The sequence below is a fragment of the Ambystoma mexicanum genome, chromosome 7q (assembly GCF_040938575.1).
Source record: "Ambystoma mexicanum isolate Mex_15411 chromosome 7q, UKY_AmexF1_1, whole genome shotgun sequence".
Taxonomy (NCBI): domain Eukaryota; kingdom Metazoa; phylum Chordata; class Amphibia; order Caudata; family Ambystomatidae; genus Ambystoma; species Ambystoma mexicanum.
This window is the reverse complement of record NC_090941.1, coordinates 992,612,798-992,628,032: the sequence shown is the minus strand read 5'-3', so window position 1 is coordinate 992,628,032 and position 15,235 is coordinate 992,612,798. Positions and strand designations below refer to the sequence as shown.

Below are 15,235 nucleotides of genomic sequence, written 5' to 3'. Positions count from 1 at the left end.
TTATTTTCCGAAGCAGCGAAGATGGAGATAACGAATTTTCACAAGATGACGAATATGTGGGAGGACACAATCCATTAGAAGAGGACAATGACGTCAAAGATCCGGAGGACTTCTTCACTGCCGCCGAGACCACAGAGTCCGGGGACGGTTGGGATCTGAAACAATTGGGTGCAGAGTCCGGCACCCTGCATTTCTTCTCGTACCGGTCCCTCCTCGCCGAGGACGGGTTCTTCATGAGGGACAGCCCCTCGTCCCAAATGTCGTCCAACAGAGGGATAGAAAGTACTGTCTTCCTCTTGGCCTCCGAGCGCCGACACAGGAAGCCTTCCTTCTCCTCGGGGGTCAGTTGAAACATCCGAGGCCCTAGCGATCATGGCGGGGAAGGAGCCAATCTCGTCGGGTGGCGAGGCCCTGGGCACCGGAGACAGGAGGTCCCCTCCGTACCGGTCGTCGTATCCGGTTCCGTATCGTGCCTTGGAGGAGAGGAGGTGGTGAAGGATGGTAAGGAGGTGGAGGATGTACTCTCCTCTTGCTGGGGGGGTTCCCCGACTGTCAAGGTGCCGCGGGATCTCCCGCCGGCGACCGGGGCCTCCTTGTCCGGATCTCTGAACATAAAGTGTGCAGTGCTTGTGGGATGTCCGCCGACACGTCTGTCAACACGTCCGTCGGTGGTGGCGGTGGTGGTGGCTGAGGCTGCAATGGGAGCGGTGGCAGTGGCGTGGTGTCCTCTGGCTCCTCACCGCACTGCTGCTCCTCGTCTGTATCCTCGCCGCTCTCCACATCTGCTTCGGCGGGGTCCTTCCCATAGGACCCGGCCTCAACAAACCTTTTGGTCAGCACGGCCTTCAGGCCAGCAAGCTCCTCCTCAGAGATGTCCGAGCCCTGCAGGACTACAGCCCCCCCCCCCTCTCCCTTCTGCTCGACCAGCGGGACGGTAGGGGAGATGATCGGCATCGCCTTCACCCAAGTCTTCTCAATGGGTAGAAAAGACAATTCCCTCTGCGCAGGCAGGGCAACTCTCGTCTTAGGGGCCGCCGCCTGCGATCCCGCATCTGCGGCCTTTGCTAGGGACGCCACCACTTCTTCAAGGAAAGATTTTGCCTGGTGAACCTGGGCCTTCACGATCTTGGGTGTGCTTGATGCCTTCACCGAGGGGTTGGGGGTGAGGGGCGGGCTGCCCAGCGCCCCGCTCCCCATTGGCTTTCTCTGTCGGAATCGACTGGGATTTCTCCAGAGGTTTACCCGGGTGGTCAGACTTCCTCTTAGTCGCCGACCCGGAGCATTGGCTTGTGGTTGAAGGTGCTGGTGATGCCGTTCCCGACCTGGCCGCCGAGGAGCCCGTCCCAACGGCGCTCTCGGTGCCTGCGGTGCTTTGCCTTATGTTGGACCCCCGTCACCGGAGTCCCTTCAAAGGTCTTAGAAGACTGCTCAGAGTTCCTCTTGTTGGGTGAGGCTCGGGGCTAACCCGCAGCCGGGGTCTTCGTCTGAAGCCACTCGGAGAGCCGCTTGCGACGGTCCTTGATGGTGCGGGCACCATATCCTTGCAGAATGCACAGGTCTCCTCCACGTACGTTTGGTCGGAATGAAAGCAGTAGAGGCACAGAGTGCCCATCGTCCAGGAACAGGTTCCGTAGTCCACATCCAGGACATATCCTGAACAGAGGCGTCTAGTCTCCTTTGTCTTCAGCCATCTCCACGCGGGTTAGGCCTCAAAGAATCTTCTGGAATCCTCCAAGAAGGGAAATCGACGAAAAATCACCCTTGAGGGGTGTAGAAAGTTCCGGTCCCTGTTAGTCGGATGATGGATCGGTGGAGCTGGAGGCTCGATTGACCGGAAAAATAAGAGTAAACTCTTCGAAAAATTGCAAAAGGCAGTAAAGCTCGAGAGCTATAGCACGAGGACTCTCAACACTTGAACGTGCAGTACAAATCTGAAGATGGCCGCCAGAGGAGGGGCTTAGGTAGAGGGCAGTCATTGGCTGGGTTGTTAGGAGAAAGATAGTTCAGAAATGAAACTGATTTTTTCTTTACCGAGGAGTCCCAGCCTGATGACAGGGAATATTCATGAGCATGTGAATCCATGCCAGACCCCATGCTGGAGAAATAACACTTACAACTCAAGGTTTTCTAGTAAAATCATTATTTATCGGTCAGTTGTAAATAAGCATTCTTTAAAAAGGGCTGGGTGTCACCATACAAAAAGTATATGCCCATGTAGTTTGTCAGACTCCAAAAACTAAGGAAACAGATAATCCAAATCAGATCAAAATACATGAGAGAATGAGAAAAAGTGCTCACTCTCTCCAGGGTTAAAATGTCAAAGTCCTAAAGTCCAACAAAAAAGCTGGGGGTCTAAAGTTGAATGGAATTAGCACAGAAATGAGAATCCTCCCTAACATCTTCCCTATACAGCAAAGAACAAAATACTTTTGGCCGATGTCAGAGCGCCTCTCTTATATCTCCAGATTGAAGTGGTGGTGAATTTCATGATCTCTTTGGGGTGATGTACAAGAGGTATCTTTCTCTGGGCCCTAAGTGTAGACCTTGTACTTTTCTCTATTGACTTGCTTCGGGCCCATCACTGCTATTGGTCCATCGATTAAACTTGCGGCTGGGGCGGTTGTCACTTTAGTGGCCTGTAAACTAGAATCAAAGTCCAGTTGGACTTCTACGAAATTGCTTGGTCATATTTTCCATTTCCAAATATTCCGGAAAATTATTACTTTATTATAAAGAAAATGATTACTGATTTATTGCATGGACTGTCCAGTATGGAGTATTTATCAAGTGGTGACCTGAAGAGCTGCCTTGACCGCTTAAATACATGAAGTCAGGCTAACTCGGGAAACTCTATGCACCAAGCTGGGCCTCATCATTAAGGCCTAAGAAATAATCTCTCCTCCCCGCCCCCAACACCCATAAATCAACTCCCCTTCAAGGTCAAAAAGCTTTTCCTCAAAGCATTTGATGTTTCACCAACTTGTGAAATCTGAACTTGGAGTCTTCTTGGTCAGTCTCCCTGTTGCACATGCATTTGTCCTGCCCCCTAGGAAAAGATTTTTTTTTTAATTAGATAACCACCTGGACATTTTAAAAGGTGTGGACGTGAAAAGTTAAAGGCTAATACGATGCGAAACTATTGAAAAAAAAACATTTGAAAAAACATTCAAACAATGTCTGTTTTGTATTAGAGACCTTAAGGACTTCAATTGAGTATCCGAAAAACTGCTGCTTCTTCAGTGACTTTGCCAGTATGGGAATATTTAAAGAAATCATGGTGGAGTTAGTCTACACGCAATAGACCAGACGTCCACAACTCCCATCAGCCCTCGCTAGCATAGAAAGTGGCGAGGGCTCATGGGACTCTTCGTACAAAACATTCTGAGAGCTACAGGTCTATGTCTGAAGATAAAGGGCTATCCTGAGGAGGTAACGTTACAAATATTGTCAAACATGTCCTGCAGATTCTACCTGTTGCAATGGGGGGTCATTCCCAATATATCTACATTAGACCCACCACAGCTCTTTTTTACAAGGGAAAAAAAAAACATTAAAATACAGACTTTATATGACAAGGCTTCTCCCTAGCATATAAACCTTAACGTCACCTACCCAAATCTGTATTTAGGGGATGGCAACTTTCAGCACAACGGTGAAAAACAGAAATTAACGAAACGCGCAATGACATACCTTCCACAACATCAATCATGCAAAGGCCCAGCAAACTTGATAGTAGATTGGCTGCAGCTGTGTGGACAGCAATTGCCCCGCCCATGCTGTGACCAATCAGCATGATAGGAGGAGCAATATCACCATAAAGTGCTTCAACAACATTTTGAATATCCCTGGTAGAAGGAAAAGAAGAAGTTTACTATTCGATAAACAGGGCGCATTAACACATTCAGTTTGTCAGTCTAATTTACATAAATTACATTAGACTTCAAACAATTATATGAACAATATTTTTTTCATAATAAAAAGGCTGCAAAATAGCACAGACAAAAGGCATTTGCTAGCGACAATGCAAGCCGGGCTTCCTGGAGGAATGCGGGTTAAAAAGTGACAGACGTCAGTAGCGTCAATATTAGCTCTTTTGAAAAGAAAATAGGTTTGTGAAATTAAATTTAGTTCTCAGTTCCACATGTGTGAGATACTGTGGCATAGCATATCAACCCCTTTCTTGTGGAGGAACGCCTGTTACGTGGGGGAGGAGCAGGACACTCCTTATCTAACTCTCATCCTAAATGCAAAGGCTCAATTTCCAATATTCCTTTAACAAAGGTTATGGAGATGGTGGTAGTGGACTCTCAATTTAAGTGATGTGTGGCAAAGTACGATCGCCTGGGTCAAGATTAAGCTGGATTGCAACCTGGCTGCAATAGGCAGACTGCATGCTCACAAACGATTAGGGTCCCAAAGGGCAAAGCAAGACAATTCCTGAAGGTTTGGTATTATCCTCAGTACTGGTCCTACACCGGACACTTTAATCTATGTGGACTTGTTGGGAGATCCACTTGCATGGCTGAGGAGCCCTGTGCGTCAGCCAGTGTGCAGATAACACATAACTGACTGCAGCTTTCCAAGAGTCCTGCTTTCGTACTAGAGAAGGTGCTTCAGTGAAACAAGGATTCCGGTTACTTTCTATAAACTGAATACAGCCATGACTGAATTAGTTAGCAAATATGAATTGCACTAACAGTCTTGATGCCTCAGTCAGCCACTGGTGGAGTTCTACATGCTAAGCCTCTGGTGCCAAGTATCAGAGTTTACATTGGATCTGCATTGGAGCATGGATTTGTACATTACAAATCTACTTTAGGTAGCCATTTTCTCACTCTGATCTGAAACAGGTTGCATCTTTCATTCTTACTGTTTCTCCTTCACAGTCTGATTTCAGGTTAGTCGCACAGGATACAATCGCAAGAGTTGATGTGGTAAATAAGTCTTGGGGAGATGGCCGCAATCACAGTGCTGCCATTTGGCAGTATTGCATTGTGCTGCCAATTCCGTTTTGGGCTAAAAAAGTATCTTAATATTCTGCCAGTGCTGCACCATCTCATCTGGCTTTCACTGCCTACCCATCTCAACTACTATTCTGGTCACTCTGGTTTAAGTGGCCCAAATACTAAATGTGCGGAGGTGGGCCAGGAAGGAGCGTGGCAGGAAGAGAGAAAACAGTCTATATAGTTGCATGTCTGCAGCTTGAGGTGCCCAAATGTAAAAAGAACACACTATGCCCTTCTATGCGATAGTCGTCACATGGATCAATCGCCTCGATAACCTTAACACTCTCCACATCCAATACTTTGTTTTGAGCTGTAGACGCAGTACTAGCGGTACCTGCATGATATTGCTTTGGCTTTTAGATTTGTATATATTTTGTTAATGCTGTGGTTTGTATGGTATCTTGTTTATTTTATAAGAAAGATTTGTACTGTGATCAGATTTGGGTCATGCTTTAAAAAACATGCAGAATTGAAAATGTTCATAAAGTCAGTTTTTAACTATGTCCCAAGGACATTCGAGCTATCAAGTCCCGCCTCCTTTTGCTCTCATTTTCAGTGGTCCAGGAGGGCAAGTGGATCATGCTGCACTCTTCCACCTGTAAGCAGCCTACAAGGAATTTAATTATTTTGACTTGCTACATTCAAAAAGACTGAGGCGGTCACAACCTCTTGGCTCTTTAGTTTAGAAACGGTTTTGATATTAATATAATGATCTGATGATTCAGAGTCTAATTTCTGGTAAGTGCTACATTTTGTTAACCACCAACTTCCACCATGCTTTGCACTTTTGAAGGCCTCTGCACAGAGAAGTAAAACATGGGGAAAGTGATAGAAACTAGGTACTTTGACCGCAAAAAAAGCCATTTTGCTTAATGTATATGTACACTCAAGGACTGCTAAGTAAAGACGAAACTCTGTGCCGTTCTGAAACTACACAATAAAATCTCAGAACATTAACTTGATGGTAGGGCTTCTTTTCACATTGCATCTCAAATGCTGGTGGAAAACCAAAGCACCTCCTCGATATTCGTCATCGATAACAGTTTGCTTCCTATAAAATGCAAACCTCTAACTGTTTTTTCTCCATTATGCCCTGGTGATCCTGTACCGTCCACTATTTTTGTTAAGGTATTCCTTCCAATCTTTCACAGGGCCTAAGCTCCCTCATTTAAATGTCCTTTCTACACCCATTGTACCGTTTGTTACAGTCCCACCTTCACCTTTAAAGCTCGTCCCTGTCGAAGTGTGCAAGAGAGGAAGGGGGTTAGTACAACATTAACTCTGCGCCCCCTTCCATGCACGGTTTATTTTGACATGGGATAAAGGTGTGGAGTGGAAATGTGCTGTGGCTAGTCACAAAGGATCAGTGAACAGCAGGAGGCCATTCTGTCAAGGTGAGAATCTAGGCAGGTACATAGACCCGCATTTGGACTTCAGAAAACGTGCCCCCTGAAGCTCGTATAGTGCGAGTAATTCGGTTTAGGAAAACAGACCACATAAGGATTCCGCAAAATTAAAAATGGTAAACGCCTTTGACTAAAATGAAGCTAAAACAAGTAGGTGTGTGATTTATGTATAGAATTACAAGGAATAATGGGGTATAAAAAGGACAGCCATTATAAAAGTGAAATTTGAAGGCGCTGTGGCGACAGAGAACCTGTCCAGGTCCCTTGGTTGCTTCTTAAAGAGTTGCTCCCCGACTTGAAGTTTAGTGGTATGAACATTTCTGATGTACTAAAATGTCTGGTCTCCGCAGCTTTTCGGCTAGTGTACCCTGGGCTAGTAAAGGGCTTCTCAGTACAAAGACCAACAATGGCAGGATTCTGCAGGAGGACTCGTACTTGGACATGGTCTCTGCGGACAGGTCTTCAGGATCCCTCACTTTCGTTTCACCTAGGATGAGAAATAAATAGTTAAGACAAGGACACGTACAACGACCAGTTCACCAAATTCTTGACATCGCTGACTGGATTCAAACCTGAAGCAAGTAACGAGAATCAGATTCAAATTTCAAGCACAAGCCAGACCACCAACAGTAGCATGGAGTAACAATAGCCAATACGTTTTTTTACTGCTTCACGGATGCAACCGTCTCACATTTGCGCTTCACCTTTGCTTACATGCCAGTTTTTAGTGAGGACCAGAGCTTTGGTTTTCCCACAACATAGAGTTCATGCATGATGGAAGCCGAGTGTGACAAACGCCAGAAGGGGCTTGGGATAGAATAGTTTTGCGAAGGTAGGTAGGAGGGAGTTTGGGAGGGAGGTTGAGGAGTCTCCCTGCATGGAGGAATAAGCAGAGAGGATTGTGGGTAGAGAATTCAGGAGCTGATGGGGTATTCAGAGCATGGCGGCATTGGGGAGGAACAAAACAAGCGAGGGCAGCTGAATGGTCAGATGTAGCTGTGAGGAGAGGTGCAAACTCAGTGGGGAGCAGAAGAAAGGGCGGAAACGGTGTGTTGTAGCACGCTTGGGGCAAGGTAACAGCAGCCTTGAGAAAGCTGCATGTGGGAAAAGGGGCACACAGATAAAAGGATCAATCCCCAATGACTTTGATTCTTCCCTTTTCTCTATGATATAATACATGAACAAACTAAAGTTAGATCATTCGCAAGGCTAACAGTATAGACATTTGTACAGTGAAAATGTTGGGCATTGCCATCATACAAGTATCTACTTCCACCATTTGCCATCATACACCAATCCACTATAAACTGTCACAAGAAAATGCTACAATATGCCCAGATACTCTCACCATGGGGAAAATAATGCGTCTGCATATGAAGTGCCTGACATTTGCCAGTTACTGCAAATCCATGCCCAACTACTTTCACCATTTGACGGGCAAAGGCATTTAATTTCTAGGCTCTTCCACCATTGCCGGCAGTGCCATCAAATGACCAGTTTTCTCACACCACTTGGTAGTGTGAGAAACCTGAAGGTGTCTCACCCGCTAGTCCCGCGGATCCGTCATCCAGGAGGCCAGGATACGATATAGTGTACAGAGTGGCTCGGGGCAACGTGGGTGCTCATTCGAAAGTCTCGGTTAGGTATCCCACTGCACGGTGGCAAAGGTGTTGAGAAAAGGAATTGTGCAATCGAAGCGGTCCTGCAACGGGTCAAGCAAAACCCCAGGCACATTTGAAAGTTTGATAGTAAGAATATAACGAAAGTAAATTAAGTTGGTCCGAGCCCGACGAAGGGAGATCAGCCATTAGCTTTTTGTTAAAGCAAGTTTGTGTAAGCGGTGCACTTAAAATTTAAATTGGTCCGAGCCCGGAGGAGAGAGACTAATTGTGTTGAAAAGGGATCCGAGCACGGCTGAGTGGGATCCGGGGTGAATAGTGAATCACCTAAGAAATTGAATACTTGTTTAAGTCTGAAAGAGAAGAACTTATTTATTTGTTGCATCAGGCCCTCTGAATAAAGAGACTTTAAAGGCAAAGAAACCCAAGCTCAGAAGGACCCGATGTTAAGGATTGAACTGCATCTTCCTGCTAGAGAAGCCAGAGACTGTGACAAGCTCTAGTGAACCGCCTTATCCCATGCCGAAAACGTGGGGAAGGGAGGTCAACGGCCTGAACATCCCAACATATCATTTTGTGAATACTGCTTTCTTTTTGGGACATTGTTTCCCACACTATTTGTATTTAGAGGTAAGGATTGGCAATACGTTTATTAGTATACGCCCTTTTATTTTAACAAGACGCCACTAGCACTGCGTTATTATTTGATGGTCGTGGCTTGCTCCGATCTGTAGATTTAGGATTAGATAGGCGTTTTTCAAACCCTTTTTGCAGTTCAATAAACACCCTTGAACATTGGTCACTTGTGGCTGTCTTACAGTTGATACCATTACAGTAGTAACTAATAATTTCCCATGGTAGGCACATCAGGTGCTAGGCATACTCAGAAAATGCTCAATGAACTTTCACCATTTGCCAGATATGTAAATCATTTTCCCAAGTATTTGCTGCAATTTAACCAGGTGCACCACTTGCCAAGAACTACAGGCAGGCGTGCTGGAGAGAGTGAGGACACCTGCCGCCTCTGATGCAGCAGGAGAAGATACCGATGCCGTTACTTTATTTACTCCAGTACTGCTGGGCTCCCCGAATACACTGCCAAAAAGGCTACAGCCATGTGAGGCAGGCATGAAGAACACAGAGGAACACTGCTTTGCTGCTCTCCGTCTGACAGCTATTCTGCCAAAAGCAGAGGCACTACACAGGATGGCGGGTCAACAGGGGGGTTGGGAGATATTGGGAGACTGCTGCACAGGGTTCACACAAGCAGACTGCCTACAAAAGATAATCAAGGTTGGCGGGCAGGGACCATCAACTTCACTCTTATTTCCATCCAATGCAAAAGGTTCTTTGTTCACTGCCGAACCCATGGTGTGACGTAGAAAATAGATCACTGTGCATGCTTACCGTTCTATAGATTGGTGTTTTTCTCCTCTTTCTATGGAATCATGGAAAGGGAAGAGTGACAACTCCTTCATAGAAAGCAACACCAAGACAAATATGCAGCCTAGGGTTTGGGTAGGAATGCACTAGGTTATAGAAAAGAGACAGGACCAATTGATTCTTTTCATGGTCTTTCCATGGACGAGAGTTTAAATCTAGGGGCAAACTTTACATTTTCGAAAATATATGTAAGAAATAGCTGAACTGATACACCAGTCAATGCCACTCAAATCTGCAAATCACACAGATATTCCCGCCTTTAAGGGGTTTACACAAGGATACAAATTCACATGGAATCTAAATTTCACAAGCAACTATAAAAGGTAGTTATTCATGTGCTAATCTCAATAGTTTTTATTCTATTAATTAACTAAAATAAAAACGGTTTTTAAAAAAGCAGAATGGGCAGCCCACTAAAGCAGGGATTGCATATAAACTGGTAAACCATAGTAAACTCAAAACTGCCAATCTGAAGTCTGGTCCCAGTGCTTCGTCCGATGACTATGAATACAACACATCTATAGACTGCCACTAAAGGCAAAAAGCCAGATCTTAAATGTAGAACCTAGCCCTGCAGTGGTTGCTGTAACCTAGACCATATTTGTAACACAAGGGACAGCCCTAAGTCAGACAGGATGTAATGGGCTGAGAGATCAATATGTATATACAGGGTAATCCTGTCCTCTCAAATTTAAGTCTGCAATCACTCTTTTGCAGTTATGATTTTTACCTTCCTGAGATACATTGGTAATCAATACTCTTAGTAAGGGGACGAAACAACCACCATTTGAGGTTGGTCTATAACAGGCTTTTTATTATTTTTATGGCCATTCTTGTAGCTTTTTTTCCTAGGAGTTTTTTTTAGAAAAAGAAAACATGGTTTGAAACATAATAATTAAAAAGTGGCGACAATGTGCAAAATGGTGAACAGTGCAGGATACAGTAGATTTACAAATATGAAAAGTGGGTACATAACATATCCTATTAATTGCAAGAGAACTAGAGATGTACACAGTATTGCTTCATATGGGTCACAAACTCATAGTTCTTATTCTGTAAGGTGCTGTATCCAGTGTCTGCTTTTTTTAATACAAGCAATGTACGCCAATTAGGCTTAAATGGATAAAGTCTATGGGCGATAAGCACTGGCAGTATGCCCAGGAGGGGCTGGGACAGATTTCGGGCAGTTTCATCCATCTGTGTTTGGCACTTTTATGGAGTGGCCAGCAAAGAACTGGTCCGAGACCAAGAGCGACTGGTCGACGTCTGTCGAAAAATGAAGACAGTTTGGTGTGGTCCTTGGCCGTGGTCCTAAGTGTTTTGCCACGAGGATCACGGACGTTTTGGTTTTTGAAATTTACAACCTTCTTCTGGGACCTTGTGTATGCAGGTCTCCCTAAAGATAGACAAAAAAACAAATGTGTACTCAGTAAGAAGTACATGGCTGTTTCTGTTTTTAGACAAACTTTGATTTCAGCCATCTCCCGAGGTCCTAGGAGTTTTCAGAGCTGCAGAACTCCACTATCAGGAGACCTGCTGCCTATTTCAGGTGCATTGACATGGAAAGACCGAATCTGTCCAAATCTTTGCAGAATCCGCAAGGACACTCCAGCCAGAGATCCGATCTACCTCACCCAGAACCCCTCAGAGCGTGGGACTACAGGAAGTGAAGATTGACCGGGCAACCCGCATCCTTTGTTGGTGTTGCAGAAAAAGTTGCTAAAACTGCAGAGTGAACCAAGAAGTTGCTGAAAGTCGTGCACCAGGTACTCCCTCGAGACCGCTGCAGAGAGATCCCGTCCCGGCATTGTCCTGCCTTCAGTCATCAGACCAAGGAATCTGGAGGTTGGGTCCAGAGCTGAAACATCGCAGATAATCCAGCACAAACATTTTTTTCTAACCAAATGTACTGTGGGGAAAACGGTATTGCTTACCGGATTGCAGACGTCACTCCAGAGCATTGGAGTACATGTAGAGGTGTCCAGGGCGACCACCCTATTACCTCAGTCTCAAGCCGCTGCTTGTGTACCTTCATCGAGTCCTTGATAGGGTCTCCTTTGTTAGTTAACTTACTGCTTCTATAACACTAGAAGAAATCCACAGGAACTCATATTGTGCTGCCTCTCAACACTTTGAGCCCTTTCCGAACTGTCTTTAGATAGGGTTGCGTTTTTGGACTTGAAAGATTGTGCGAAGAAACCCTCTATAGAACCTTGAACCAGGCTAATGTTACTCTAATCATTTTCCTCCCTTTAAGTGACTTTGTTATATGTGTTTGCAGAGTAAATGTGTTACCTTAAAACTGCTAAGAACAGCATGTAGGCGTAATTACTGATATACAATAGCATTGTCTTTTTGCCTTTCCAAGGTTGCTACAAAACGGAACCGCTAACAATCGCAAAAGTGAAAGTGCTCTTAGAAGTAAGTGTATTCTAAAGAATTCCGAAGTGTTCTAGCATAAACGTATAATGTATTTAAAGTAATTTGGGTGTAAATATATATAATTGAATATAAATTATACATGGAAGTGCTTCTTTGTTGTGCATGTCTAACTGGGTTCAGTGCAGTTCCCTGCAGCTCACAACTTCCTCTTAAGATGAGCCCGACTGCTCTGCCACTCTACCAAAGTCCCGAGTTAGTACAGACTGATACTAAGAGTTGGAGATCTACACACCACTGGGATAGCTTACCAAAGTCTTACTACCAGTAAGACTTTAGGAAAACGTACCCCTAATAATGGTGTTACAGCTGGTGGGATTTGTGTAGGTTGATTTACATTGATTCCTGGTTGCATTCAGTCAAATAATCCATCCTCAAGGTCACTATACTGTGTAGTACTGAACCTTTGTCCAATATGGAAAACGAAGGCAGAAGCTCTTATGTCTCTTACTGTTGAAAGAAATGTGTAAAGATAAATGTCTTAGTAGCAGGGGAGTTGCTAGTTCTGGAAAAGACCCGGGGCTATGCTGATGTCGGAACTTTTGGGACTGGGGCTAGCTAGTCTTTTGGCTGTAGCTCCCGAGATTCTATCCGGGGCTACAACCAAAAGATCAGGGGCTATATCCCCCCAGCAACGCCCCTGCTTAGTAGTAAAGGAAAAAAAAGATGAATTAATCCAAAACTTGTTGGATTACCAAACTGCAAGTAGGCCTGCAACCCCTACTTCCGGTATTGATCTAGAAATTTAACACTTATCCCTCAACACCAGAAAATGAGATAGATGAGATGGAAGAGAATGAGATTGCTAATCCACCTCCCAATCCTCTAACCTCACCCCTACCTGTATCCAACATGTCAGCTGAGCTGGTTCTAGAGATAGAGAAAAGGAAAATGCAGCTTGAATTTAGAAAACTGGAGATTGTCTGATGAGACAAAGAAATGAGAAAGGAACTGCAACTCAGTGAAAAAGATGCAGCATGAACTAGAGAGGAACAAGTTGTTCCTGGATTCCACTTCTGTTTGAGTCCTCTTTGCCAGACCACTCCAGAAGCAGGAAGCCTCATCTCCCCAAAGATTTGGTGAGATTGTATGATGTGAAAACTGATATTCTTGATTGGCGGAGTACATTTAAATTTACATACAAAGTACAAGGTATTTGTGAAAGTGAGTTTGTTCCATGGGTAATCTCTAGGCTCCCCCCAGAATGGCTGTGATGGCGTTGAATGGATATACAGTGTTAATATATAATACGCTTTCACCATATTTTTTTAAGTGACATATATAAATATATACACATAATTGTTTTTATCTTGAAAGTTTTATTATTGAAAAGATTAACATTTTTACTAATAATTTATAAACGGTGCAATATCTTTTTAGTCCACTTGGTGTCGCTATTTTTTTCCTATTCAGATGCATTGAATCCACTGCTGTTAATTTGGATTACGTCTGTCAGAGTGGATGGAGTGTTTCCCTGGAGTTCCTTTTTTGAATGGATTTTTTGGTTTCTTGGATGGATTTCCTCATTTTCCGTGGATGTGCTCTGGATCTTTTTTTGGGGATTTCTTTGACTGTTTTTTTGGATCTGCATTGGTGTTTCTTTTGCCTTTTGAGGATCTTCCCTTTTTTCAAACTTGGGATTCTTGGTTTTTCGGTTCAATGACTATGTATTAAACCCCTTTGGATTTGGTTGTGGAATTTCATGCATGTGGTTTTTGAACATCTCCAATTTCGGCGCTTGCTGTGTTAAGTCAAAATGTCTATTTCTAACAGTTTATATTAAAAGCACCACTGTTCAGATAGGCCTTTTATCCTGTTTAGCAAATGCCAACACAGTCCTTTAGTCTTCGTTGATTGTTTTGATATTTTTTCTTTGTAGTTTGGTTTTTTCACTGGAGATTATTTGTGCAATTTGCAATTCTTGATGTTTTTTAAAAGAAAAAAAAAAGAAACAAAAATCACATTTACAAATCAATTAGGATTCCACGTTTTGAATGATTGCTGGATTTCATTGTGCCACCCTTCTAGTTCATTATTGGTTTTGGAATGTTCTTGTAGTACAGCAGTGTAAGAATTCCATAGGTTTTTGGCAAATCTGGGCCTTCTACGTGTTCCACTTCTAGTTCATTGTACATTGATTCTATGTAATTTAATGCTGTGTTGAAATTCGATATTGCTGTATTTCGCCATACACGCTTCGTTATATGAACTGTTTTCATGTAGTTAATAGCATTTCGACAAATATGTTTTGTTATATATTTTCGGTATACATTACTCTCGATATATGTATTTCGATATAAAGACATGTAACCAGTTGAATGTCGATGGACAAGATCACTAGTTGGTAAAAACTGTGCTTATAGCCAGGTTTGGGAAGACCCCTTTCCAATACCTAAAAAGATTTAGGGACCACAAGAAGAGAGATGGTAAAGTGTGGGCCACTTGGGTGTGTGAAAGCCTGACAAAAGTAGATTGGTGGATTAAGGGCTACAAGGTGAGCTCTTATGAAGGCATGTGGTGTCTCTTCATGCTGGTAAGTATTTTTGATGTCTGTTCCCCTGAGCTGAGACAGAACCTTGCTTACCAACAAACTGGACCCCAAGAAGCTAGCAGTTGCTGCAGACTTGTGGGTGGCCAACGGGGCTACGCACAGGGATTATAGAGCTCCTCACAACAAACGAGGGAGTAAAAGCATTGGTATGAGCAGGAGCATTCCAAAAATAGAGCTCCTCACAACAAACGAGGGAGTAAAAGCATTGGTATGAGCAGGAGCATTCCAAAAATCTCCCACCAAAAGAGGTTGACAAACATGACGAGGGTAAATATTCCCCTAAACAACATTATAGGGCTCGGGAAACCTCTGGAACCAAACCAGAGGGAAGTTATCAGAAACCCCAATTCCAAAAGACATTTGGGAAAATGTGTGGTGTGTGGGTCTGGTGACCATGTGAAAGGAGATCCCAGACTTAAGGGTTAACCCTCTGGGATCCCCTCTGTCAGCTTAACATTCACGCATGATGTGGATATACCAATAACAGGGGCTAGCGTTCACCCTTAAGCTGAAGAAACCATTGGTGTTCAGGATAGAGTTTCTTTAATATCTCTGGGACTGTGGGAACAAAACATTGAGGTCTATAATACCATTCTGGATAATACCAAAGAGTATTATCAAGACAGTGTACATATAAATGGTCAGGACACCCCTGTCATTAGACACACTGGGGTCAGTATAACTGTGGTAGATTGTGTTTCTTTCAACCTGAGGAAGTTGCTAAGGCTCCCAAAAGGCTTACCAAGTCTACAGGAGGCCCAGTCCAAATGT

At 44.0% G+C, this 15,235-nt stretch overlaps 1 protein-coding gene across 1 annotated transcript in view; it reads right to left on the bottom strand.

Moving 5' to 3' along the window:
* Positions 1-15,235, bottom strand: part of PPME1 (protein phosphatase methylesterase 1) — a 491,485-nt gene that overhangs the window by 338,765 nt on the left and 137,485 nt on the right. The window contains exons 5-6 of the mRNA XM_069640139.1: positions 6,848-6,899; positions 3,691-3,845 (exon numbers count right to left, since the gene is read on the bottom strand). Of these exons, the coding sequence (XP_069496240.1) occupies positions 3,691-3,845; positions 6,848-6,899 (207 nt within the window). The remainder of the gene's footprint in view (positions 1-3,690; positions 3,846-6,847; positions 6,900-15,235) is intronic.